Below are 27,703 nucleotides of genomic sequence, written 5' to 3'. Positions count from 1 at the left end.
GGCACGTACTGGCCGAGGCATAATGAACTTAAAAGAGACTCCAGCAAAATGACATCATTCATCACATTAAATCAGTGCTGTTCATTTGAATTCAATTAGTACAGCACCTCTGTATTTCCTTGGTAATTTTGTTTATGGTTTAAAATTGTATAAGAGCTCTAAGCTTGTATGCTGTGAGCATAAGAAATTGGTTTTTACATTATAAACATCAGAATTTGTTTTAATCTGTCATCTTACAGAGCCATAAGAATGATATTCACTTAATACACCCCTGCGATACTCAAGTTTGAGAAATCCTGATGCAGTGGGATGAGCATAGAATTGGGAGGTGGACAGAACTGAGTTTAAATCCTGGCTCTGGCCCACGGCTGCTGTGTGAGCTTGGGCAATCCCTCATCAACCTTTCTGGTTCTCAGTTTCCTCATCTGAGTGGTTGGCTGTGAGAATTTTAAAAGATCTTTTATGGAAAGTACCAGGCATGTCGTAGGCACTCACTAGAAGTGAATTTCCTGCCCTTTTCTCTAAGTTTTATCTCCATCTGCATGCCATTCTGTCGTTTGACTTCTTTCAAAACTGGAGGAGAGTCCTAGGAGAGCAGCCGCGTACACTGACAGCGACACCTCTTGCTTCATCACGCCCATTTCATTCCTTCTGGTCTGCCAGGAGCAGGAAGGAGCAGGCAAGCCTCCGTGGCCATCAGGATGACAGAGAGGTGGAGGGGGACCAAGAGCACATAGCTGCCACCTGCCTCCCCAGGAAGGGGAAAGCCAGTCACTCGTGTGAGGCCAGAGAGCAGACCTGGCAGCAAATCGGGGCAGCCTCTGCAGCCTGGGATGTGACAGAGGAGCAGCTGCCTCAGAGGGGCCCCTGCAGGCACACTTGGCTGCTTTCCTCTGGGTTCCACCCAGGTTCCAGCCCAAATGAAGTCATGGCCATATGGCAGCGGGCTCCTCTTCGGGAAGAAAGAGGAGGAAGAAAGAGGAGGTCAGTGCTTCCAAGACCCAAGGGAGCAAAGTCACAGAGGAGAGATTGGCAGAGTCCCAGACCCGAGTCCTGGGACCCATCCAGAAATCACCAGGTGTCACCAGCACACAACTCAGAATTCACCACCCACCCCCCACTTCTGCCCTCTGCCTCTGCCTAGGACGGAGTGTCGCCACATAAAGTCAGAGACAGTCGTTCAACACATGTTAATTCATCAGCTACTATGGCCAGATAGACACTACAAGGTCTTCATGTTTATACTCTTGGCAAACAGCTAAAACATGTCAGGCTTCTAAGTTTTAGACTGATGACTAACAGAGTTACCAGACCCTAGAATGGGATAGGTGTTCAACATAGAATATCCTGATGAATCGTCTCAGAAATCCTCAAAAGCAGAAGCTATTAATCCATTCTATAGGTGAACAAACAGGCTCAGAGAGGCGATGAACGCAGAGTTCAATCCTTGTCTGATTCCCAAGCCCATCTCCATCCCACCACACCATGTTGCCTTTTGAACTGAAGAGGGACAAGAGACTGATTTTTTGTTGAATACCTTCTAGGTGCCAGGGATGGGGATTTCACATAGATTTCCTCCTCTTATCTTCATAATAAGCCTATGAAGTAGATATGACTATACATCTTTATTTTTGCTGGGAGGGGGGGCAGAGATGAGGAAATTGAGACTCAGATGGGTTAAGTAAGTGACAAAGCCAAGGTTCACACCAGGTGTGTCCACTTCCAAAAGCCCGTGAACTTCCCCTCCCTCGGGTCCAATCTCTGAGCAACTTCCAGATTACAACCTTTTCAACATGACTAGATTGATATAATAATCCTACCCATCACCAGCTAACTTACTTACTTTGCTTTCAGCGCTATGCTAGGCTCCATAATTTTTTTTATTTTTATTTATTTATTTTTTTTGCGGTACGCGGGCCTCTCACTGTTGTGGCCTCTCCCGTTGTGGAGCACAGGCTCCGGACGCGCAGGCTCAGCGGCCATGGCTCACGGGCCCAGCCGCTCCGCGGCATGTGGGATCTTCCCGGACCGGGGCACGAACCCGTGTCCCCTGCATCGGCAGGCGGACTCTCAACCACTGCGCCACCAGGGAAGCCCCGTAATAATTTTTTAAAAAATAGTTTCTGCTCCTAGTCCCCAAGGAACATCCATCCTGGTAGGTAGATAAGACATGAAGCCTGAAGAGTGATTAATACACCAGTGCTCTAACACACTTGATGATGGGGAAATATCAGTGTCCCCTTTCCCTGCTCTCTGCCCAGCTAGTTCCTGGTCATCCTTCAGGTCTCCACGTCAACACAGATTCCTCAAGGAGGACTTCATTGAACACCCAGACTGGGTCATGTCCTAGTTACACATCTCTAGGATTCTCAGAACTTCTCTTTGCCTATACCCCCCACATGTACCATCACTCAGTGGATATCTCTGTACCCCTCCCCTGTGTATGTCGTGAGCACAGGGATAGTCCCTGATTCATTCTCTCTGCCCCAGTGCCTTGCATCCCCAATGCCTAGCACAATGCCCAACACAGAGTAGAAAATAAACCATGATCGAATAAGTGAATAATGGATTGATCAGGAAAGACTTCATGAAGGAGGAGGGATTTTAGTTGTGCCTTGAAGAACGTGGAGGACTCAACTAGATCATGAGAAAGGAGATGCCAATCCAGGCAGGGAGTACCTTATGAGCCAAATAACCAGGACTGTGCCAATTGGGTACTCAAATGGGGGACCAAACATATCTCAACCCCTACCTCGCGCCACATAGAAAAAAAATCAATTCCTAGCAAATTGCATATCTAAATGAGAAAGGGAAAACTGTAAACTTCGTCCAGGTCTCTATTAGCCATACTCTATATTCTTCAGGGACTTACATTCTCATTGGGAAGACAGAGCAACAAGAACAACTGGAAACAATAAAATCCAATGCACCTTAAAGCCCTGCTCAATAGGGTGCAGCCTCACGAGGACAGAGCTCAAATGTAAAAGACAAGTGTTGAATAGAAATCTTACCTACAATACAACTGCGTGAAAAATACATCCGAAACTCAAGGATAGAATTTTAATAAGGGGGAATTTCAATTAAAATTCAGTGTGAAAATGCCTCAATAATAATAACTAACACTTAAAGAGTTCTTGGAATGTGCCAGACACTTCCCTAAGCACTGAACCAAATTAACTCCTTCACAGCAACTCAATGAGGCATTTACTTTCCTTATCCCTGTATCACAGATAAGGAAACCAAGACAACGAGAGGTTAAGTAATTCGAGGACATTGTCATTCAAGGGATATCAGCTTTGGAATCTTTGGGGCAAATGACTTTATTTTTCTGAGCCCTGGGTTAGAAAAATAGGAACTGAAAATTCCCCCTACCTCCTAAGTAGTTGTGAGGAATCAATGGGGGGGATGAACATAAACACCCTTTCTTACCTTTCAGTGCAGTTTGCCAGTTAAGGTCTTGTGTTTTTTTTTACCTCATACCCACTGTGACATTATTTCTTTAGAAAGAAGAAGGCTAAATCAAAGCAGGCCAGAGATTGATTCAAGTAACCCGTCAGTATTTGTCAAGCACCGTCTATGTGGCAGGCACTGATTTAAATACTGGGGCTGCAGCAGGGAGCAAATCAAAGCCTTGCCCTTGTGGACCTTCTATTCTAACAAGAGAGACAAATTAAAATGTGATGAGACATCAGCTAGTGGTTAAATAAGAAGCAAAAAGAAATCTTGCTAAGGGGACATAGGATGCTCGTCGGACGATTTTTGTTCAGAGACCTGAATGAAGTGAGAGAGGCAGCCACGTAGATGCTGGACAAGAGGGTGGGTGGGAGTCCCAAGCGCAAAGGTCTCGAGGGGGAAGCCTGCCTGGTGTGTTTCAAGACAAACTAGGAATCTTATGTGGCTAGAGCAGAGTGAGTGGGGGAGGGTGGCAGCTAAGTGTAGCAGTCATCACAGACTAAACCAAGCCTGGTACCTATGAGATATACAAAATGTGTCCACTGGGCAGCAGCTCATGCAGTTTGCTCACTGGTCTTCTGTGTACGAGACTCCAGCCAATCACTACAAACCTTGTGCGTGCACTTTTCCTCCTACGCAACCCGATGGAGCCTTACATGCTGTAGCGGTCACATGGCTGCGAACACATTCCTTAAATTCATTCATTCTGCAGAGCACCTGCTATGAGCCAAGGCCCTCGCTGGGCATTGGGAATACATTGCGAATAAAACCTCTACAGTCCCGGCTCTAACGGTGGGCATCCTCTTGTGAGGGAACCAGGAAGTAAACCAAGTCATGGTGCCTGGTGACAAAGACCCTTGCTGCCAGTCTGGCATTGCTCAGGGGGTGAGGGAAGGCACAAGAGAAGCTGGGAGAGGAGAAGTCAGTTCTGCCTCCAGGCTCCAGAGCCCCTCCCCCCTGTGCAGCAAGTCGCAGTGCTGTCAGTTCCACATCACAGCTGGTAACGGGCAGATGGATTGTTGCAAACTGCAGAAAATCCCCAAACCTCATTTAAGTCAAAAGTTGCAATCTCTTCCCTCCACAAGCCTTTCGCTAGCTACACTAACACAGGAAAAGTGATTGTGGCATCCCTGCTAGCTAGTCCCCACTACCTGCTGCTCCCTGGCAAGGGCTGAGATGTTGCGTGGGCACATCTGGAGACACGAGGAGGTGGGCAGGCTGCCTTTTGCCTAAAGACATGATGGTACACCCAGCAGCTCTCTAAGTGGCAAGGAAACAGGCCATCTCAAGGTGGTGTGGGAAGTGTTACCAAATGGGAGAGCATGGAGGGCTGTGGGAAGAAGAAGAGGGGTCCGCCCATTCTTTGGGGTGATGTGGAGGCAGGAGCAGACTTCAAGGTAGCCTTCCTAGAGGAACTGATGAGTAAACTGAGAACTGAAGCACCAGTAGGAGGCATGGGGGCAGGGGGGGCAGAGAGGAGGGAGTTGTAGGGAAGAGGGAAAGGAAATACATGCAGAAAGGATGTGGGAAAGTTCGAGGTAGGAGCAGGCACGTGGAGTGGCTCATGGGAGTCGAGGCAGCTCAGGGTGGCTGGGGCGTGGCTTCTGGAGAAGGATGAGGCTAGAGACTGGAGAGGCAGTCAAATTGTGCTGAGTCCTGGAGGCCTTGCCAAAGAGCCCTATCCTGTAGGAATGGGGAGCCACTGAAGGTCTTTAAGCAGAGAAGAGGCAGCCCAGATTTCACCTTTTGCAAATCACAGTGGCTGCAGGGTGGAGGGTAGATTGGAAGTGGGTAAGAGGAGAGCAAGGAAGCCAGCTGGGTGGTGGAGGGTATTGTAATAATGCACAGAAAGTGGATAGTAGTCTGCACTGAGGCATGAATGATTCAAGACGTGTTAAAGAATTGGCAATTAGACAAGAGTGAGGATGGAGAGGTAGAAATCAAGGATGACTCCGAGATTTGCAGCTTGGGAAACCGGCTGGATGAAGGTATGGTTTATTCAGAAAGAGCTTCTGGGAAGAGGGTCTATGTAGACAGTGGGCAGTAAGTTCAGGCTGAGGTGCAGATATCTGTGAGATGTGTGTGAGGGGAAGCCAGCGCACCATAAAGTCAAAGGCAAAAAGACAGGTTTGGGTTGGACATAGAGACTCGTGGGTGATCAGTATGTAGATGAAAATTGAAACCATGAGATGAGATTCTGGGAGGAACTTACATAAAATGAAAAGAGAAGAAGGTCAAGGGGAGAGCCCCAAGGACACCAAATGAACAAGATAATCAGAGGAAGAGGAGCTGCACAGGAGTCTGAAATGAGCAGGGAGAAAACTAGGCAACCGTGTGGCCCCAGGCATGATGGGAAGAGGGTGCCTCCGGAGGGAGGAGTGCTTGGCTGGGTCAAATGGTGCCAACAGGGCAGAGCGGAAGCGGGCAGATGTTGTAGGGACATGTGTAAAAACACCTCCCGTGCTAGCACTCAAGGAAAAAAAGGTGTTGGAAACCTCTGTACTCTATACTTTTTCATTACCCTCTGCTCTGCATGAAGGCACAGGTGTAAAATCCAAGATTCATTTAGTGCAATGTCTCCCAAAGGACAATCTAAAGAATCTGCCCCATGATATGAAACACACACACACACACGCACACACACGCACGCACACACACACACGCGCGCACACGCACACGCACACACGCGCGCGCACGCACACACGCACGCGCACACGCACACACACACACGCACACACACACACACACACACACATCTACTGAAATGAATTTTTGGAAAGGTTGTGCACTATGTTCCCAAAGGTGATTTTGAGAATGCAATTAGCAGAGTAAAGCCTCAGAAAAGCCCTACAGTAAGGAAATGTATTTAACCTCATTTAACCCAGCATTGCCCCAACTTAAAGGAACCCCATCATGATGTATCTCTTACTAGCATCTCTTGGGCTGGCAACAGCAAAACACACTTTGGAAATCACAATATTCATGGGAAAGGGCATGTCTCACTGATGAAATGTCTGCAGCTGGTAAACCACTGGTTAAAAACATCCTCTCCCAAGTTTAGGATGAAAGACTTCCTTGATCCGAATTCCCTCGTTATTCATTGATTTTAAATGTATTGGTTGCCTGCTAAGTAGCATCGTAGCCTGGAGGGTGATGGACGTGCTACTTTTAGGGGAACAGGATTGAGGAGACCCGGGGGAGGGCATTCTTTGGACCTGTATGCTTGTGTTCATTATGTGACGAGCCAAATAACCTGGCAGATGCTGGCCAGTTGGGAGGGATGAGGGAAGAAACATCACCATGAGAGGGTCTTCTCTCTTCTAAGAAGTTATGAGGTTTGGGGGACCAAAAGCAGTGCAAAACATTGATGCAGGCGGTGAAGAATACTGGTAAGGACCATCCTCAAAAGTGGTTGTAGTTGTTACCATGTATTAAGCATTTATTCTATGCCAGACATTTACATAATATAAATATAGTAACATGTACTGAATTCCTACTCTGCACCAAATGCTCTCCTAAGCCCATTAGCTCATTTACCCTTCCAACAATAGATATTTACGATCTCATTTGCCAGATAAGGAAACTCACTGAGAGGTGACATTTCTTGCCCAAGATTGTGGCTAGTAAATGGCAGAGCTGAGATTTGAACCTAGACAGTTGCTCCAGACGTTATACTCTTAAACTATACATTCTACACCCTTTAAAAACATCCCACTGATACTTGAACTTGGATTTCTGGAGTATGAATCTGAAGTGCTAACCATTACACCCAGGAACCACCTACATTATTTATGTTCTTTGATTTTTGCAGCAATGTTTTGACGTAGGTGTTATTAATCCCCTTCACAGAGAAGGCTCAGAGAACTAACACAGCTCATAGGCAGCGGTGCTGAAGCTATTGAATTCAGTGGGGTCTGACTCCGAAGCTCCTACTAGTAGATCTATAACCTCTTGCCATCCAGACTGCTGTCACTTTTAAGGCTGGAACAGGGGCGATAGCATTTTGCATGACTGCTGAGACCTAGACCCTGACCAGGCAGAACGGAGGCTGGCCACGGTGCTGGAGAAGCACCTCCATTGGGCTCCAACGCTTTAGTAGCTGGTTGGGGGAACAGTCCAGGAGATCCTAAAGGGGGGCCAGTGTGGCCAGGCAAGTGGAGAGAAGGGGGATTTGGGGGTGTTTGGACAGCATTCTCGTCACTAAGCCACATATGACAACCAGTATAGTTGTGTCAGTACATATCTGCAAAACGTCAGCCCTGGCTAGGATCGAAAACAGGATTGTTTACCAGTGTCCAGCAGCCTGGACCTTCTCTGCCCCTGGGGTCAGGGCCAAGTGGGCTTGAAGACAGTTCCTCAGTCCAAGGAGTCCTCACCTGACCTGGGGTCATGGTCCTGAACCTCACATAGGTTAGGGTTCATTTGTGTCATTCTACGGTGATTGCTGCAGCCCCAACCCTAGCAAATGTAGGTTTCCACACAGAGTGGGCTGGAACCCTGCATTCCCTCTACTACAGCTGCAGAAAGCAGTGCCCTTGAACTAGAATCTGCGAATGGCAGACCTCAGACTCGGAAGCGCCACGCCAGCCCGTGCAGTACCTCAGTGGCGCTGGAGATTCATCAGACCAGACCCCGAAATAGGTCCTAATTGAAGGGCCTGAAAAACCCTCCGTGCTTTGTTGATCTAATTAAGTTCTGACATTCTATCAAACTGAATCCTTTTATTAAACATTTATCTTCAAATTCCAGAGTGTCACAACACCACATTGTTTTAAGTGACAGAAATGCAAATGGCATTTCCCTTTCCAATAGCAACCAAAGTGCTGCTCTTAGCAGCCGACTGCAGTCGGAGGCACTGGCGGGGCAGATCTTCCCAGAGCCCACCCTTCTTCAGCGGGGTGGCAGAGGCTCTGGCGGTCCACCCCCTTCAAGAGCCTCCCTCCATCCCTTCCACACACACCTGGCAACTGGTTCACCCAGCCCCGCCTGCCGCCTGATCCTCGTCCCAGCTGAGCTGTCTGGGTCAGCTGCAACTTCTCTCAGTAATTTTCCTCATCCCTCAAGAACCCCTTTCCTCTTGCAGACTGTGGTGAAAAGGCAGAAGGCGGGCAGCCTGGCTGTCCTGTTTGCACCTCTCTGAGTACAGGCTGGCTTTGTGGGGCTGAGGCTCACTGGGTCCACCCCTCCCCCAGACTACGAAGGCTTCAGAGAGAAGATTCTGATTTTTTCATCCCTATGTGCTCCGCTAGCAGAGTGCTTAGCACAGGGAAGTCTGCCAACATGTTTTTGATCAATCAATGAATCAATAACTGAAGACCGAGTCTTGCCCGCAGCTTTGTAGTTTTTGTTTTAGTTTTTTAATTCTAGAAATAGTTGTTCAGGGTTTTTTTTTAAGTATTTATTTATTTGGCTGTGCCAGGTCTTAGTTGCGGCACGTGGGATCTTTAGTTGCGGCATGTGGGGTTTAGCTCCCTTGACCAGGGATTGAACCCAGGCCCCCCCACCGCCCCGCATTGGGAGCTCGGAGTCTTAGCCACCGGACCACCAGGGAAGTCCCAGCTTCGTAGGCTTGAAAACTCTTTTGGCAATTTCCCCAGCGGTAATCAAGTTCCGGGGGATGGATTCCTGCCAATTAGACTCATGAGATACTCACGTTTCCATTTCTACAAATGGCTTCTGGGCAGGATTCTCTCTCCCGGAGAGAGGGACAATTCTGAGAAAATCACAAGCTCTGACAGTGAATGGCCCTGTCTTCCCACCTGGATGACTGGTCCAGATTTATTTAAACTCCGGGAAATACTAAGACTCGCATTCTGATCATTGTTTTTTCTAGATATGACAAGGCTCACGACTCTTTTGATAACAATGACAATAGAAACTAATAACAGGTAATAGGTACTGAAGGCTCATGACATGCACTGTTCTAAGAGTTTGACATGCATGTTAACTTATTCAACCCTCACAAGAACCTGTGAAATTGGTGATGTTATTATCGGTTTTTTTTTTTTTTTTTTTTTTACTCCTGCGGCATGTGGGATCTCTGTTCTCCGACCAGGGATAACTTAGTTCTCCGAACCCGTGCCCCCTGCATTGGAAGCACAGAGTCTTAACCACCAAACCACCAGGGAAGTCCGTATTATCCCATTTTATAGTGAGGAAACCGAGGCCAAAATCACTTAAGCAATTTGCTGGAGGCTGCATACCCAGGCAGCCGGATAGCATCAGTCCCGAGTTTCTATTAAAAAGAGTAGCTGATATTAATCAAGCTCTATGAGCCTCCAGTTTCTCATCTGTAGAATGGGCATTAACAGAACCTACCCAAGGGGTTGATGTGATAATTGAATCAAGTGAGGTGTAAAGTATCGGCACAGAGAAGATTTTTAATAAACATTAGAGAGGCTCCCTCACCCACTGAGAGAAAGAACAGAAAGTGTACAGTTCAATCCTTTTCCTCAATGCATGTGGAACGCTATTAGGAAAATGCCACGTACACTTGTGAAATTTGAAATGACAAGACGGCAATACAAGAGCCGTCATGAGGCAGCCTGTGGTTAATTGCCAGATGAGTGATCCTGGAGGTAAAGGCACAGTTGAAAGAAAGGAGAGGCAGCTCTGAGCTGTGGGATTAGGGAGGGCTCCGTAAATCCTAGCTTCCAGAGGATGGAAGACCTCAGAAGTACCTACTCCACCTCCCAGCTAGTATAGAAATGACCTCTTCAGCATCCCTAAGGGGCAGCTGACCACCTTCTGCTTGAACCCCTCCAGTGACAGGGAGCTCACTACCGTGGGAGTTCTGAAAACCACAACACCCACCCAGGTGCTGATCTGACTTCTCCCCTTCATTGGGCCAGGCTAGGACAAGCTGCAGAATTGAAGGAGGTGCTCACTGCACCTGCACGACCCTGAGGATGAGTGCCTCCTTAAATTGGACCCCAGGCACCTGACCCTAGTCCCGGTCCTGCATGTACATTCCTACCCTCTGGAGTGAAACGGGCATTGTTTCAGATGGAGAAGAGGAGAGAGTCTGATTCAGCATGGAAGGAAAGTGTATGCAATGGTGAGGAAAGGGGAAAGGCAAACGTTCTCCGGAGTCCAGCATAGCTGGGAGACAAGAGTCAGAGCAGATAAGGTGGCAAGCTTTGGGTCCAACTGGACACGGCTGAGAATCTGGCTCTGCCGTGATGTCTGCCCTTTGTGCTTCAGGTAATGGGAGACTTGAAGATTTCTGAGCATGTTTGGTTTGGAAACAAGAGTGTGGTTAGATGGGCATCCCCAGGCCTGTGGATCCTCATCTCATGAAACATTTCCATCCGCGTGGGCCAGTGGTTTCCATGGCATTTGACCACTTTGGCCTGGATCTCTGCCATGAAATTGAAGACACCTGAGCAGATGAAAATGAATCAAAGAGGGTTGGGGGAATTGGTCAAAAAATCAAGGGAGAGTATGCAAAGCAGCAAAGGCCATTGGCATTTTCTCATTCTATGGAGACATCTGAGCAACATGTTGAAGACCTTCACAAGATGCTGGCAGGAAGGAGAGTCCCTCAGATGACAGTGCCTGTGGGACATAGCTCTGGAAAGATTTTTATTTCCTAACGCTTTCTATGTGGCAGGCATAGTGTCAAGTACTCTGCACCTTATCTTATTCATTTTTACAACATAAACACTTTTACAAAGGAGAAGATAGAAGTTGAGAGGAGGGGACGTGACTTACCCAAGGTGGCACAACTAGTGAGTTTTAGAGCAGCAGTTTGTCCGGGGACTAGGAGGTATATATATGGAGGGAGAGTTGTTTGGCCCCATCACATTCACTGAAGGATAACTGCTAATCAGCCTGCACCTCTGCAGAGAGTTTTGCAATTTACCAAGTGGGTTTATTAGCTCTCAATTTCACCTCATTTCATCTCTTCAATTACACCCTCAGGAAAGTAGGACTGGCCCATTTCCCCATTTTACAGATAAATAAATCTCAACTGACTTCATATCCACCCACATCTCTCTATCGCCACTGTCCTGACCCTGCCTGAGCCACCTCCATCTCTCACCTGGACCACTTCCATCGCACTGGTCCGGGCAAGAGATGCTGGTGGCTTGGACTGGGCTCATGGTTTCCAGGCTTGTCCCTCCAGTCCACTCCCCATGCGGCCACCAGGCCCATCATCCTAAAGCACAAGTCTGGTCACATTAACCACCTGCTTAAAAGCAGGCGGCTCCCCACTGCTGCTAAGTCCATACTTTGCGTGGCTTATTAGGTCCCAAATAATCTGACCACAGCTACTATCTCTCTGGACTGGTTACACACACACACACACACACACACACACACACACACACACACACACAAGCTTATATCCAGCCCAACCATCTGTCCTTCAGACAGACCAAAGCTCTCGACTGCAGGATCCCATCTTCCCTTTTTGGTTAACCCTTGCTCTTCCTCCCAGCACCTCCCCACCCTCCCACTCCTCTGCCAATTTCTACTTATCCTTCGTGGCTCATCTGAGATGGAGCTTCTTCCAGGAAGCCTTCCTGACAGCCCACCACCACCCAGACGGAGCCAGGCACCCTCCCGCTCACCCTCCACCTTCCCGTGCTCTGCTGTAACAATATCACCTAGTGGTCACTAGAACCCCACTGCCTGGGGTCAAATCCCAGCTCCTTCGCTCACACTGTGAATCCTTCAGTGCGTGTCTTCACCTCTCTGTGCCTCTATTTCCACACCTTTAAAGTGGAGACAATAATAAAAGGGTTTTTTTAGGATTAAGTGTAAAGTGCTTAGCCCAGCACCTAGCTCGTGGCAGCTTCTCCAAGGGACCAAAACCGTGACCATCCCCGCCCTTGCTGTTGTTTTCACTCTGGGTCAGATAAGTTGATTTTTTGTCTCAGTGTCTCCTAGACACCATTCTTGGGGATGGCGACTCCTGCTGTACCGTTCCCCTCTCTACCACGGCGCCCAGTTCAACCACCATAGCTTGTGGGCACTCAGGAGAAGTTTGAGGACCAGCTGAAATACTGAATAAATCCCAAAGTGAATGACTTGCCCAAGATCACATGGCTAAGACGTGGCAGAAAGACGGCTCAAGCACCAGCTCTCTCACTATGTGGCCCAGCCACCTTTCCACTATGCCACCAGCCTCTCAAGATGAATTGAGAGCTGTTGGCACATGGCAGTATTTGTTCATTATCCGCCTACTCCTGGGGCTCTGGGGTTGACAGTGTCCTTTGACCAGTCCTGTTCCAGAGGATCTATGCCTGTCGGGCTCCCGTACTCCCTGGGCCTGCCTCCACCTGGCAGCAATCTTGACATCGGAATGTAATCACTAGTCTGTGAGCTTCTTGAGAGCAGAGACTGTGTGTAACCCCTCTGTACCCCCAGCACGGGGCCCAGGCAGTAGCACCTGACTGATGCTACTATATTGAGCACCTCCTGGATGCCAGGCACTGCGCTAAGCCCTCTCAATTCAGTGTGTCATGCAATGCTCACAGCCCTATGAGATAGGTCTACTCTCTCCCCATTTTACAGATGAAAAGACTGAGGTTCAGAGAGGTTCAGTGGCATAACTGGGATATGAACCCAGGTTGCCCACCTCCAGACTCTGAGGTTAACCACTGACCTTCGCTATCTCTCTAGCAGCAGGAGTTGAACTAATAGAATTGTATTTGGGAGAGGTTTCCTCACGGCTTATGACAACATCCAAACCTACAGACCTATTTTATTTTTTTATTTTATTTATTTTATTTTATTTTATTTATTTATTTATTTATTTATGGCCGTGTTGGCTCTTCATTTCTGTGCGAGGGCTTTCTCTAGTTGCGGCAAGCGGGGGCCACTCTTCATCGCGGTGCGCCGACCTCTCACTATCGCGGCCTCTCTTGTTGCAGAGCACAGGCTCCAGACGCACAGGCTCAGTAATTGTGGCTCACGGGGCTAGTTGCTCCGCGGCATGTGGGATCCTCCCAGACCAGGGCTCGAAGCTGTGTCCCCTGCATTGGCAGGCAGATTCTCAACCACTGCGCCACCAGGGAAGCCCCCTACAGGCCTATTTTATAGAGTACATTTTAGGTTGACTTGTTACCTCTGTGGAGTGTCCTTAACCTCATCGGGAACAGGCTTTCAATCACATTGTGGTGATTGTGGGTCTGAGGTTTTCCTGTCCCCGGGAGCCTGCTCCAGTGTCAGCACTATGGGGTAGGGGGGACAGAGCTGCAAGGCTGTGATGAAGGGGCCTTGAAGTTCAGAACCCAGATCCTTCCAAGTTCTCAGTCTTTGTCAGGCTTATATTGATCCACCAGCCAATGAGGGCACCCCTGCCTGTGACACCCAGAGCCCCCGGTGTAAGGCCCTGACCAACATCACTGGGGCCTCGTCCACAACCTCTAAGCACCGACGATCCTCGTTCACTTATCTTCACCGGAATCCACTCCCTCTTCCTGTCTGAGGTCAAACCCACTGTCGTGCACCTCCTTCCTGGCTCCCTTGTCTAAGTTGACTTTCCCCCTTGCACACTTATTCTCAGCAACGCCCCTGCCCACCTCTTCCCTTATTTACAGGCACAGCCTGAACCAGGGCAAAGTTTATCCTGAACAAAGGGGTTGTGAGGAACATTGAGATAATTTTTAATGCATTCTTTTGCTCAATTGTCCTGTAGATACGTAGTGAGCACCTGCTCTATGCAGGCACTGAGGGTTCTTTAAAATGTATCTAATATTAAATACGTACAGAAGACTATTTTAATCTGTATGATTACATTGATTATGATTAGACTTGGCAACAAGGGTTGTTTCTTTTAACTAAAATTAAAAAGATAGTTTATTTCTCTCCCATCACCTGACTCTGGAGATACAATGTTCAGGAGATAAGACACTCCATGGCGGCATGGCCCAGATGTCTGTATTTGATTCTTCCATCATGCAGCTCTCCATCCTCAAGGTTGTGTCATGGTCCAAGATGGCAACTGGAGCTCCCTACTCCACGTGCCTAGAGGAAAGGGTCATCGAGAAGGGCACATGCCATCCCCCGAAGGACATTTCTCAGAAGTTTCTCCCTCCACTTCCACTTACACCCCATTGATCAGAGCTTGGTCACATGGCCACCGCCAGCTGCAAGAGAGGCTGGGAACTAAAGTCTATATTCTGGGAAGCCATCTGTCCCGGCAAAATGTGGGAAGATGGCAAGAACAAGACATTAGGAAACAGCCAGCAGCCTCTGCCATAGCGAAGCATAGAGAATAACAATAAAATGAGGGCCTGTGCACTGACCACCAGGTTAAGAAATGGCGCCTCCCGGTACGCTGAGGCTGACCTGTCCCCTCTCTGCCACCACAACCACTCTCCCCCATCTCGGAGCAATGCCCTCTGAATTCCATGTTTAACACTGCTTGCTTGACTTTACAGTTTCACCACAAACATGTATTTCTAAACAATCTATCGTCCAGTTGTACACGTTTAACTATGTGAAAATGGAATCATATCATATGTATTTTTCCGTGGCTTGATTTTTACGTTCAGTATTTTGTTTTTATTTTTACTGAAATACAGTTGACTTAAAATGTTGTGTTCATTTCAGGTGTACAGCAAAGTGATTCAGTTTTTTATATATATATATATATATATATATATATATATATATGTTCTTTTTTTACATTCTTTTCTATTATAGGTTATTACAAGACATTGCATATAATTCCCTGTGCTATACAGTAGATCCTTGTTGGTAATCCATTTAAAAAAATTTTTTTTATAGATTTATTTATTTATTTATTTTTGGCTGTGTTGGGTCTTCATTGCTGCGCGCGGGCTTTCTCTAGTTGCAGCGAGCGGGGGCTACTCTTCGTTGTGGTGCACGGGCTTCTCATTGCAGTGGATTCTCTTGTTGCGGAGCACAGGCTCTAAGTTCACGGGCTTCAGTAGTTGTGGCACGCGGGCTCAGTTGTTGTGGCGCACGGGCTTAGTTGCTCCACGGCAAGTGGGATCTTCCCGGACCAGGGCTCAAACCCACGTCCCCTGCATTGGCAGGCGGATTCTTAACCACTGTGCCACCAGGGAAGTCCCTGGTAATCTATTTTATGTATAGTAACATGTATATTTTAATCCCAAATTCCTAACTTATCCCTCCCCCCTTTCCCCTTTGGTAACCATAAGTTCATGTTTTATGCCTGTGAGTCTATTTCTGTTCTGTTCTGTTCAGTATTATGTGTGTAGAACTCAACCGTGTTGACATGTGTAGCTGTAATCTACTCTCTTTCATTGCCGTGTAATATCCCATTATATTAATGTACTCCAAGCTATTTTCATTCCTCTGACAATAGAAATGTGAGTTGTTCCCAGTGTTTTGTTGTTTCAAGTAATGCTGTTAGGAACATTCTCGTACACATCTTCTCACGCATACATGCAAGGGTTTCCCAAGGCAAATTTCTAAGAGAAATTGCTGGGGTTTGGGTTATACACATATTTTGATATTGTCAAATAAGTTTTTAATAAGAGAGGTACAAAAGATCCTGGTGCCCCAGGAATTCTAATAGTGTCATAATGTTCATCTGTTCAGGAGAATGGAAACGTATAGAACACTCTCTGCCCGCACAGACACACACACACACAAACACACACAGATTCGTTTGTTTATTTGTCCATTTGTTCAATAAACACTTGTTGTGTAGCCATTATCATTAATTATGAGACACACCATCAAAGTAATAATGATTTTTCAGGAGAAAAGAGACACACAGCAGTAAATGAACCCATCAATCATAAGACATAACCCAATTTCACTGAAATGTGCATGTGAGCATCTTGGAATCAAGGGAAATATGGTATGTTCAGGAAACTCTCTAGAAGAAATTCTGTCCTTGAGAAACTTACAGATTTGCAGCCATTTGTTCCTAAACAATGATACCAGAACACAAAATATGATCAAAGCAGATACAAAGTACTCGAAAACCAACCGGAAGTGTGGTCCACCAGGGACCGTGCAGCATCAGTCTCACCTGGAAACTTGTGAGAAATGCAAAGTCTCAGTCCCCAGGCCAGACCCATTGAGTCAGAATCTGGTTTAACATGATCCCCCAGTGACTCCTATGCCCATTAAAATCTAGAAGCACTTCACAGAGGCATAGAGGAGGGAGAGAGTTTTTCCAACTAAGGGCAACCAAGAAAGGCTTCCTGAAAGAGGCATCATTTGAAGAAGAAAGAGAAAGAAGGATTACATTTGTTGAGTGCCTGCTCTGGGTTAGGAACTGCACAAGGGGCCTTCACTTCTGTTATCTCCTTGAGTCCTCAGCATCTCTCCACGGGGCAGAGATTAATATCCCCCTTTGACAGCTAAGGAAATAGGCACAGGGAGGTCACATGGCTTGCTCAGGGCCACACAGCTAATAGCGAGCAGAGCCAGGCTTAGAAGCTGGAACTCTCTGAGTCTGGGGTCCAATCTCTCCCCCACATCACACTGAAAGGACTAAAGAAGGAGCTGACAAGAATCAGGACAGGATATACTCCCAGAGGTTGTGTGGGCAAGTGCTCAGTGCTGTGCCCAGGGCTTCTGGAAGGTGAGAGCTCAGGACACAAGATAGGGCAGAATCGAGGAAGGCAGGCAGGCAGGACATCCTTCTTACCCCATGTAACCCGGCCCGGTGCCTGCACGGGACCTAGCACATAGCAGGCATTCAAAACAGTTAAGTGAATGAATGAACGGGGAACGAGTGGACTTATCACAGCCACAAAGGCTGTCGTTTCACACCTTCCAGCAGCAGCCCGTGCCAGTGCTGTTTGGGGCCTGGGGTTCCCGAGAGGGACGAGCCAGGCCTCGCCCACCTGCCCCAAGGTGTCCTTAATCCCTGCGGTCAGGGAGGGCCCTTGCCAGCAAAGCAAACAGCCAGGAGCAGAAAAGGTCTAAAACGCAGCACAAGCAGCTCCCACCAAGCCCTTCCTTTGCTTCACTTAAAATATCGCTTAGCCGATCTCCTCCCCGTGCATCAGCCGGCCCCCTCCGCGCACCCTCCCGGCTCCGACCTGCTCTTTCAGACTCTCGTGAATACGTGGAAAATAAAACAGTGTCTGTTCAACCCTTAATGACCAGGTTTATGAGAGCTTATTGCATCTCAAATAAATGAGACAGCAGTGGGTGCCGTGAGATATTAATGTGCTTTTTACAAAGCGGATGAAACCTCCTTTTAAACTACTTAATACCTGCAAGCTGAAATTTTCAATCTGAAGTGGGAAATTCCTGGAGGCAGAGTTGTAGCTGCCTCAGGCACAGCCCGTGGCCTTCCCACCTCAGCTTGGCCTGAAGTCCCTGGGCTCTGGGGTTGACGTGGCATCGCTGGCCCTTCTGGGGTGGAGGCTCAGTAGACATTTCGCGGTGATTAGAATAATCCTTTATATAGTTCATGGTGGGAGAGTCCCCCCACCTCTTCATCCTCCAAAAGCTCAAAGCCAATGCTTGTAGGGGGAGTGGACGCTGAGATGCCCCCTCTTCAGTTCAGCCTGGACCACAAGCCCCTGCGGGACCTGGCCCCTGCCCCTCCCCAGCTATCTCCTGCCCTCACACTGACCCATCCAGCCCTCCCAATGGGACCAATCTTTCTGTAAATCTCCAGTCCCACGAAGATGTCACGTCTTTGCACCAGCCAAGCCCTCATACGGGATTGCCCTTCCTGCAAGCGTGTCCTGGTAAATGTTTAACAGCTGGCTCTGGGCAGGGAAAGGGGACATTGATTTGTAGTGCTTGCCGATTCCCGTGGTGCAAACACTACCACCATGGCTGATTTCAAGCTACTCATGTGAGTTAGGAAGAGACACTAACAATCAGCTCCCCTGATGTAAGCCGGTCCCAGCACACCACTGCTTCCAGGCTTCCCTGTTACCCACAGCTCTGCCCTGGAGGACCTGCCTGACCCCTGAGACACTCTGCTCCCTCCTGTGTGCCCAGCAGGTCCCTGACTTTGCTCTTGCCGGCCCTTCTTCCTAGAATCCCTTCTCATCCTCCACCACTTCCTCACATGCCCCAACACACACACACACACACACACACACACACACACACACACACACACACATCCCTACCTACCTGCTTCACCTGGCTAACTCCTCCACCTTCCAAGTCAGGAGGCCTGTGTCAACACCTGCACACTCACACACCTGGATCTGCAGCCCACTGTGTGCTCCCAGACACGCCCTGCTTTGTCACAACACACATCCTGCTACCCCACAGCCTCTGTTCTCTGTCTCCCATAGATGGCATGCTCTGTGGGAGAAAGTATATTTTTTTCCTTTGTGTCCTCAGCAGATCGCACAAGCATGGCATAAAGTTGGTGCTACACAAATGTCAGCTGAAAAACTATGCTCCCATAAGGCCTTATACATCCCTCTAATGACGTGAGACATTACATTCTAATAAATTCTGTGCTTTCTGTCTTTCCCCCAAGACTGCGTGTCCCTGAAGAGCAAGAATCAGGTCAGGTTTCCCTCCACCACACCAGGCCCAAGCACTTAGTCAGCCCTTAGGCTCTACCCTGGGGAGAGAGGAAGGATGATCAGAGATGGTGAGAGACACCAGATTTTTGAGCACCTGGATCCATCTATGCCTGAAGATGTGTCAACTCCTGGGCTTGATGACCACCAACCAGAAAGAAATACAACAGAACTCTAGGCTGGCATCAGGAAAACAAGATGACACCCCTCTTCGCTGTCGGTAGTAATGTCTGCCGACACAGATGTTCTACCGAACTTAAATTCCACCAAAAGTGATGGGGTGCTACTGGTAGCACCACCTTAGTCAGACTGAGTCCTGGGCCACAGAGCCCCGAGTGCTCCTGGAGACCCCTTATGCTTCCAGCTGACACTCACAGCCTCATCATCACCGTCAACCTAGAGACCATTGGGACCAATCCTGCCACAGCCTGAGTTCCAGGTTATCTGGGTCTTTCCTCACTACCAACCATTCATCCCTCAGAGTTCTAACCCAATCTCCAACTCCCCCAGCCCCACAAATCCTTGCTCTGGGATTTCTGGAATTTTGTCCTGATGTCGGCAAAAATCCCCCATGTTCTCAATCTCTTCTCTTCTTGCTCTGATGGAAACCTGTCCTCCCCTGAGGACACCACCCCCTGCCATCCCCCACACGGGGGTGTTTTATCACCCACAGCCCTGGGCCTGAGGGTGTGGGACCCTCCCTGCTGTTTCCATCTTCTGGCCTCGCTCCTAAAATCCTTTCTCCCTGAAATTCATCCCAGCCTTCTCTACCCTGACTCCCCCTCGCCTCTATTCTTTGCCTCCCGGGCATTCCCCCCACCCGTTCTTTGAGACGTTTACCACTTGCTACCTCACTCCTTAGTGCTACTTCTGTGGTCCTCTGTGAGATTTCACAAGCAGGCAGAGAGTCCTCGCAGTACCTGGCCTCTCCCCCTCGCTCAGCCAGCCCTTACAAGTCCTGCATCATTGCTTGTTTAATACTGAAACCCCACAGCATCAATCAGCCCCACCAAGTATGGGGAAGAGGGCTGAGCAGGGTTGTGACAGGCAGAGAAGGAAGGGGCTGGGACTGAGGCCCATGGCCTCTCCCCACTCCCCAAGGATGGATGGAGGGTGAGCTCTGTGCCTCTACAGGCCCCGGTACATCTGGCTCTGCAGGGGGTATGCAAGGACCCAAGAAGAACAGAACCTTCGAAGGATCCTGAGTGGCAGGACCGGGCTGTGCTCACCCCACTGCCCACAAGAGCACTGCCTCTTGAGGTTTCCGTCCTTCTCACCTCCACCACCACGCCCACTCTACCACTCCCAGCTCTGCCACTTTCCAGGACAGAGGGCTATTTTCTCAGAGAAGTCCCCAACTGAACTGCATCAGGCAGGTTAGGAGAAAATTCTATATCACAGAGACAGGATGACTCTTCCTCTAACAGAGAAGGGCCAGAAGCATCTGGTATGGTTCCCTGTGTCAAATCTCGGTCCAGACAAGGCCATCATTTAGCTTGTAAGAGCCTCATCATCAAAAGATCACACCAATAATTTCTAAAAACCAACCACTGAGTTGGGGTTTATTAGAATAATTTGATGAATCATTTGCATGTCAACATTTAACTTGGTAAGCAGTTTTATAATATGTAATTGATGTATGTAGGAAATAAAAGCAAACATTTAGTTTTATTTTATGTACAAAAGTTATTTCGTTTTGTCTTCTATGTTAATTTGTATGAGCTTTGCTAAATACTTTGAATGGCATCCCTACCTCCACCCGACTTGAGCCACCCGGTTCATGGTCTTATCATTGACCCTGACGTTACCAATAACCACGCCCCTTCCACAATCTCAGTCTTTTGCATCTGACTCCCATGCCCCACCCTTCCAGCTCACTCCCGCCACCATCCCTTGACCCTCACCTTACATTTCCAGTACATTGATCCCACCACCTTTTCACTGTCCCCTTTACCAGCTTAGGGTCTGATCCATCTTCAGAATCACTGCCTTTCTCCCCTCACCTTCTTGCGTTCATCTCACTGACTCTCATCCTGGTTAAAGGCAACTCTCCAGCTAGACTGCAGCCACATAGTAAATGTGTTCAGAGAAAACCACAGAATCTCAAGAGGGACCTTCAAGCCACCAACACCCATACTTCATGTCTCAAGCCTGGCCCATTCCCTCTCCCACTCTCATGGAGAAAAATTTCACTTTCCACTTCCCTCAAATCTCCAACCCTTCCTCCCCTTCATCAACCTCAGTTGATGAGCATGCTTCCCATTTCATCAAGAAAAGCAACCAGAAGAGAAGTGTCACAAGCTCCCACCATGCCTACTCATCCCCTGCATCTGTACCCACAGGTGCCCCTTCCCTCCCGGTGCGGTGGACACACCATCGTCCATATAAGGCCAACCTTGCACTTGTGTCCCAGACCTCATCCCCTCTCACATTGCTCCTGCGTTGCCCCATCCCCTCCCTCAGTTATCAATTCTTCGCTCTCTACCAGAACATTCCCACCAGCATCATTCATGCCTTAACACTTCCCCCCAACACAGAGCAGCCAGCATAGTGGCAGACACCCCACTAGCACAGTGCAGGAGGGCCAAAGAAGGTTGAGAGAGGGACAGCAAAGGATATGATGGGGGCACAGGAAGGTAGACCAGCGTGTGCAAAGGCCCTGTGGTAGGAGCAAGCATGGCAGGAAGAACAGCAGAGATGACACATGCACCAAGAGGGAGGTGAGACCAGACAGAAGTCCGGGTCAGACCCTGTTAAAGATGTTGAGCTTTTCCCTAAGAGCATCGAGAAGCTGTTGAGTGTTTCAAACTGGATGTGGCTTGAACAGATTTGCATTTTCAAAGGTTCACTATGATTACTCTGTAGAGACGGATAACAGTGGGTACAAAATGACCAGTGGGGAGGCTACCACAGTCATCCAGGGAAGCAAGCACCCACCTGGCAGTGGGTGTCACTATTGTTGGAAAGGAATCGATGGGTTTGAGAGATACTGAGAGCAAATACAGACAGGACGTCGTGATGAATGGAGCCTGCAGGGAATAGGAGGAGATGTCGGCGATGATGGCGAGGCTCAGTTTTCACAAGGGAGCGATGAAGAGGCATTGGCTGACCTAGCTGGTGCCTCCAGAAGACCAGGCTTGAGGGACAGATCATGAGTTCCAGTCTGGACCTGCTGAGTGTACGGTGCTTTTAAAACATCCACCAGGAGACATCAAACAAGCAGCTGGATTCCCAGGTCCAGAGAGGTCTGGCTGCTGATTATTTGACACAGCCTCTCAACAAGCATCTCTGGAGTGCGTCTCCTGCGCTAGGCATCATGCTGGGACCCAACGGTCCAAGGCTGACGGAGGCACGGGCTGGGGCGGCGGGACAGCCAGGCTGCGTGGGGAAAAGGTGCAGGTGCGGTCCCCCAGCCTGAAGGGTGGGGCCCTTAGAAGATAGACGTGGGGGCTCCACCTGTGATCCCTTGGTTGGGGGTTGAACACTGATCCCAATCTTTTAGGAGCCTCGGGGCACGTCAGTACTGTTCTCCGCACCTCCCCTCCCGTACGGATTCCTCGTAAAGACGCCTGGCACCAAGTTGGCACTGACGAAATATTTGCCAGACTGAATTGAGAGAAAATGAAAGTGCTCTGCAAAGCGCTTTGTAAATACACTGATTTGTACTTTTAACAATGGGGAGGCTATGTTATCCTCTTAGCAGCGGGTACAAAGACTCTTCTCAGGAGAGAAGAGTGTGTGGCTGGATGGAGGATGAGCTAGTAGGGGGCGCGGGAGGCCTCCGGTTAATGCAGCAAGATGCCGAGAGCAGCGTGGGACGTGGTCAGGACAACAGAGGAGGGGGAGACAGCAAGGTATGGGGTGGGGAGGGTGCTGAGCAAGAGAAGAGATTGCCCACCACACTTAGAAGACACCTGCCCTGGTGGGAGCATCTGGAGTAAAACGCTGTGCTCTTCGGATCCTAAAAAGCTGCAGTGAAGCTACCCGAAGTTCCGTTATGCTCTGGGGAATTGTTTTTCTTGCAAAAGTTGGGAAAGGAAGCGAATTTGGTACAGAGACAGTTAAGGGGGGGTTGGAGAGTACGGATCAACCATCTTCTCTGTAATATGTAGTATAGAATTACCTACATAACACGATAACAGCAAGAAATACCTAAAGTACCTAGTTATATAAGCACACCTGTATCCTATGTATACAGCTATATGTGGTATGCACAGGTCTGTGTACTAATGCCTTAAAATTCCTAAATGATTTCTATAGTACATGATAAAACCTACTCCATGGGCTACAAAGGCTCAGGATCCTATAAGAAAAGAAATTGCTCCTTCGGGTGAGGGCGGGGGCGTTAAGATCCGCGCCAGAGGGCTGGAAGTCGTTCCTGAAAATGAGAGGTCTGTGGCTTTCGGGCACTCCGGAGAGGAACTTCCCTGGAGGTGCAGTGGTTAAGAATCCGCCTGCCAATGCAGGGAACATGGGTTCGAGCCCTGGTCCAGGAAGATCCCACATGCCGCGGAGCAACTAAGCCCGTGTGCCACAACTACTGAGCCCGCGAGCCACAGCTACTGAAGCCCGCGCACCTAGAGCCCATGCTCCGCAACAAGAGAAGCCACCACAATGAAAAGCCCGCGCACCGCAATGAAGAGTAGCCCCCGCTCGCCGCAACTAGAGAAAGCCTGCACGCAGCAACGAAGACCCAACGTAGCCAAAAATAAATAAATAAATAAAATTGAAAATAATAATAATAAAACTTCTTTATACAATGGAATACTACTCAGCCATAAAAAAGAATGAAATAATGCCATTTGCAGCAACATGGATGGACCGAGAGATTATCATACTAAGTGAAGGAAGTCAGAAAGAAAGCCAAATACCGTATGATATCACTTATATGTGGAATCTAAAATATCACATAAATGAACTTATCCACAAAGTAGAAACAGACCCACAGACGTAGAGAACAGATTTGTGGTTGCCAAGGGGGAGGGTGTATGGGGGAGGGATGGAATTAGCAGATGCAAACTATTATATATAGAATGGATGGACAACAAGGTCTGTATAGCACATGGAACTATATTCAATATCCTGTAATAAGAAAAGAAATTGCTAACACGTATTGGGGACTGTATTAATCAGGTTACATTAGCTACCATCACAGGAAAATCCTGAATGTCAGGGGCTAAATGTAGTCAAGGTTCATATCTCTCTCACGTCAATACTCCCAGCACATTTACTAACGTGCCAGGTACTGCCCTGAGCGCTTTAGACATGTCAACTCGTGTAATCCCCATGACAATTGTGAAGGAAGAATTGCTCTGATCTCCACTTTCCTCTGAGAAAACTGAGGTGTGGCGTCTCCGTGAAGCTGAGTCAGACCCAAGGCCAGGGCAGTCCAGCCGCAAAGCCTGCCTCTCACCCGCGGTTGCCATATCTCCCTGCACAGCTTCGAGGGTTCAGTCATTCAGAGAAATTTAAGTGTCTATGCTGGTGTTGGGGATACAATGCAAATAAAACAGACAAAGTCTCTGGTGTCATGAAGCAGCCATGCTTGTAATTCTAGTCTCCACATGAGTTTTTATGAAGATCGCATTCAATAGTTCACTCATTCATTTTGTGATCACTGCTGGGGGCCCGCTGGACACTGGGCTAGGGGTTTTCATCTGAGCCAGCTCTCACTTTCTCAGCAATCACCAAGGAAATGTTTAGAACCGAAAGGTCTTTGTTTGAGCCCTTATTCCATCATTTCCTGGCCATGAGTACTTATTCAGTCGTTTAGCCTCCCTGAGCTTCAGTTTCTTCATCTGTGAAATGGGGATGCTAATACTCCTCTCACAGGTTGGGTCCTAGTCCAAGAGCCTGGTAGAGGGCCCAGCCCCCTTGGGGAGCTCAACCCTAGGGGTATTTCAGAACTTTCAGGGGCTCCATATAGTGAATTCTATGTAACTGCCAGTGAGAAAATGCTTTGCAATCTCATCTAAAGGTCTGTGGGAATGTTCTCCAGCCCCGTCTGGGGTCGGCCTTCTTTGGAAAGCGATCTGCTTTCTCGCGTGTAAGATGCGAGGTGACTCCCAGCCGGGCTGGGGCGCAGAGGCAGGTGTATTGACATTCACCAGCTTCCTCCGTGGCAGTCCCCAGCACAGATTCAAACCTCCACTGCCCGCCACGCCTCAGCTAATCCTCAGAAGCCTCGATGCAGAGATGGAAGGCTGGGTTTTGAAGTCTTAAGCCTTAGATCCTCTCCACAGCACCGCGGGTGTGTGTGTTTTGATTCACCAGACAGATGTCCAAACAGACAAAGCGATACCTTCCTCCGGGGATGAGGGAGAGGGCTGAGCCAGTTTCAGAAGAGCGAGAAGTCTGGAAGAGGCCGGTGGGCTCTGAATCCCCGGAGCCTAGGATGTCTTACGAGCTCTTTCTTCCCTTGTTTTCCAGGGAACTTCAAAGGTCTCTGCAAGCAAATTGATCACTTCCCAGAGGATGCAGATTACGAAGCTGACACAGCAGAATATTTCCTCCGTGAGTGCATGCAATTTTTTTTTAATCTCCTTCCTCGTGGTGGGTCCTGCCCTTCCATCCTTCGAGAGTCAAAGGCCAGGACTATCTAGAGGTCCCTGTCACCACAGAGGGCAGGAAAAAGCTAAGCCTCCCTCCTCGCCTCCTGCCCAGTGGCCAAATCTTCATGCATGCCGTTTCCCTCTGCCTGCAACGCCCTTCTCTCCCCTCTTTGTCGGAAAGTTCCTACTCATCTTCCAGGTTTCAGCTGAAACATCACCTCCTCCAAGAAGTCCTCCATGCCCTCGAAGGGGTTCCCAGAGCCTAGCACCTTTATCACGCTGTGGGGTCCTTGTCTATTTGAGCAACCAGCTCCCTCGCAGTGCTGCCAACTCCACTAGGACTCTGATAGACTCTACCTATCTCGTTCATGATTGTATTCCCAGCCCAGGGCCCAGCATGTAAAAAGCACTCAGTAGCTATTTCTTGAATAACCCAATGAAGAAACTTATCAGGCGGTGCCAGACTGGAACTTCTACTGAAACAATGAGATTTTTTTCTTTCCCCACAAGTCAAGTCAAAGTTAAATCCTGATGTAATAGCTGTGATCTTAAATCCACCTGAGACATATTATCAAGAGAAAGTATTTTGAGACCCAAAGGAAATCTCTCAAGAATCAGCAAAAACTAACAAGGCAAAATGTTCTGGGAGAAAAGGATTTCCAGGAGATGGGCTAAGGGTCCTTGATACCTGGTACAGCAAAGCCGCCCCGAGCAGAAGTGGTTGAAAGCTCTGCTCCAGGCTCTCAGGCAGCACTTCCTGAGGGAGTTTACTCTCCTCCCAGGAGCATTGCCCGTCCCCTTCTGCTCCCAGGTGCCCTTCCCGGGCCAAAGCCTCCCTCCCATCCCCCCACAGCATCGGTTAGTATTACCCTTGGATCACTTTTATGAAAAATATAGGGGGCATTTTATTATATGGATCACCCCTGTCGCTTTCAATAATTACCCCTCACATCAGACCCAACTCTCAGATCAGCCTGAAATCTGGGTTTCACTGCAAGCCCATGGAGCACGAAGCCAGCCAGGCGGCTGGGAAGAGAAGGGAAAGAAACATCACGTCATTTATAGCTTTCTTTTTAAAGGGGGGAAATATCTTACAAAGCTCATCCTTTCCCTTTATGAATTCCTGCATAGATGCTGCTCTTAGATGGAATTCCTAAAGGGTCATTTGGTGGTCATCCCCATGACCAGGTCTGGGGCTCTCAAAGGAGCCTGGTGGTGGCATTAAGGCAGACTGAGCACCTTCTGTATGTCAGAGGCCGTACTCAGCGCTGTGGCGGTCCAGAGGAATGAGTAAGACACAGTCCGTGGCTGCAGGTAGAGCACAGCCTGGCGGGAGGACCCTCTGAGAACAGCTGGACTTGGGATGCAGGGGCCGGCAGAGACACACCCGAGGGCAGAGGTGGAAGGAGGGGCACAGCAGAGCCCGCACCCAAGCTGCACTGGCTGAACACAGTGAGGGTGTGATGCTTTACCATCCAGATGCCAAGTGCTTGTTGGGACAGGACCCTTGTCTCATTCTTTGCTCTGTCTAGAACAGCTCTTGGAATATAGTAGGTTCTCAATAAATGCTATTTGTTAAACAAAAGAAAGATATAGGATTCTTCAGTGGCTATTCCTACCTATCCTATACCTCCATTGCCCTAATTTTAAAGAGAGAATTGCTTAGAGTGTGTGGTTCATTTTGGTGTCTCTGGACAGAAGACTTGAACGTACATTAGCAGCACAGGTTTCCGAGGGTCTGACTTGAATTGACTTAATCCAACCATATTTTTTGAGCATCTGTAACAGAGATTGGCACACTTTTTCTGTAAAGGGACAGATAGTAAATATGCCAGGCTTTGTGGGCCATACAGTCTCTGTCCCAACTACTCATAGCTGACCTTGCAGCACAAAAGCAAATACAGGAGCACACGAGCGCGGCTGTGCTTGCTCCATTGAAACTTAACTTCATTTACAAAAACAGGCAGCAGGCCTCACCTGGCAGAGTTTGCTGACTTGATCTGTAATATGCCAGTCTGGGGCTAGACAACAAAAGTGACTTTTTAAAGCCGGAAGATGTGAGTTCCCATCATCCTCCATTAAGCTCTAACCTGATTGGCTAGAGAAGCTAGAAGACAGAGGTCGTTCTTCTAGGAGGATCCCTGGCCCAATGAGGTGGGCGGAGCTTCTCCTGGAGATGGGCGTGCCTTTGGCGAGGGAGGTGGGTGGAGCTGCACCCGGGTGGGCGGGGCCTGA

At 48.6% G+C, this 27,703-nt stretch overlaps 1 protein-coding gene across 1 annotated transcript in view; it reads left to right on the top strand.

Annotated features, from left to right (window-relative positions):
* CACNG2 (calcium voltage-gated channel auxiliary subunit gamma 2) overlaps nucleotides 1-27,703 on the top strand; it is a 116,567-nt gene that overhangs the window by 75,739 nt on the left and 13,125 nt on the right. The window contains exon 2 of the mRNA XM_027107526.1: nucleotides 25,347-25,430. Coding sequence (XP_026963327.1) covers nucleotides 25,347-25,430 — 84 coding nt within the window. The remainder of the gene's footprint in view (nucleotides 1-25,346; nucleotides 25,431-27,703) is intronic.

Source organism: Aethalodelphis obliquidens, unplaced genomic scaffold (assembly GCF_003676395.1).
Source record: "Aethalodelphis obliquidens isolate GAN/ISIS:26980383/991018 unplaced genomic scaffold, ASM367639v1 scaffold8, whole genome shotgun sequence".
NCBI lineage: Eukaryota > Metazoa > Chordata > Mammalia > Artiodactyla > Delphinidae > Aethalodelphis > Aethalodelphis obliquidens.
Note: the sequence above shows the minus strand (reverse complement) of the source record. Positions and strands in the feature narration are given on the sequence as shown.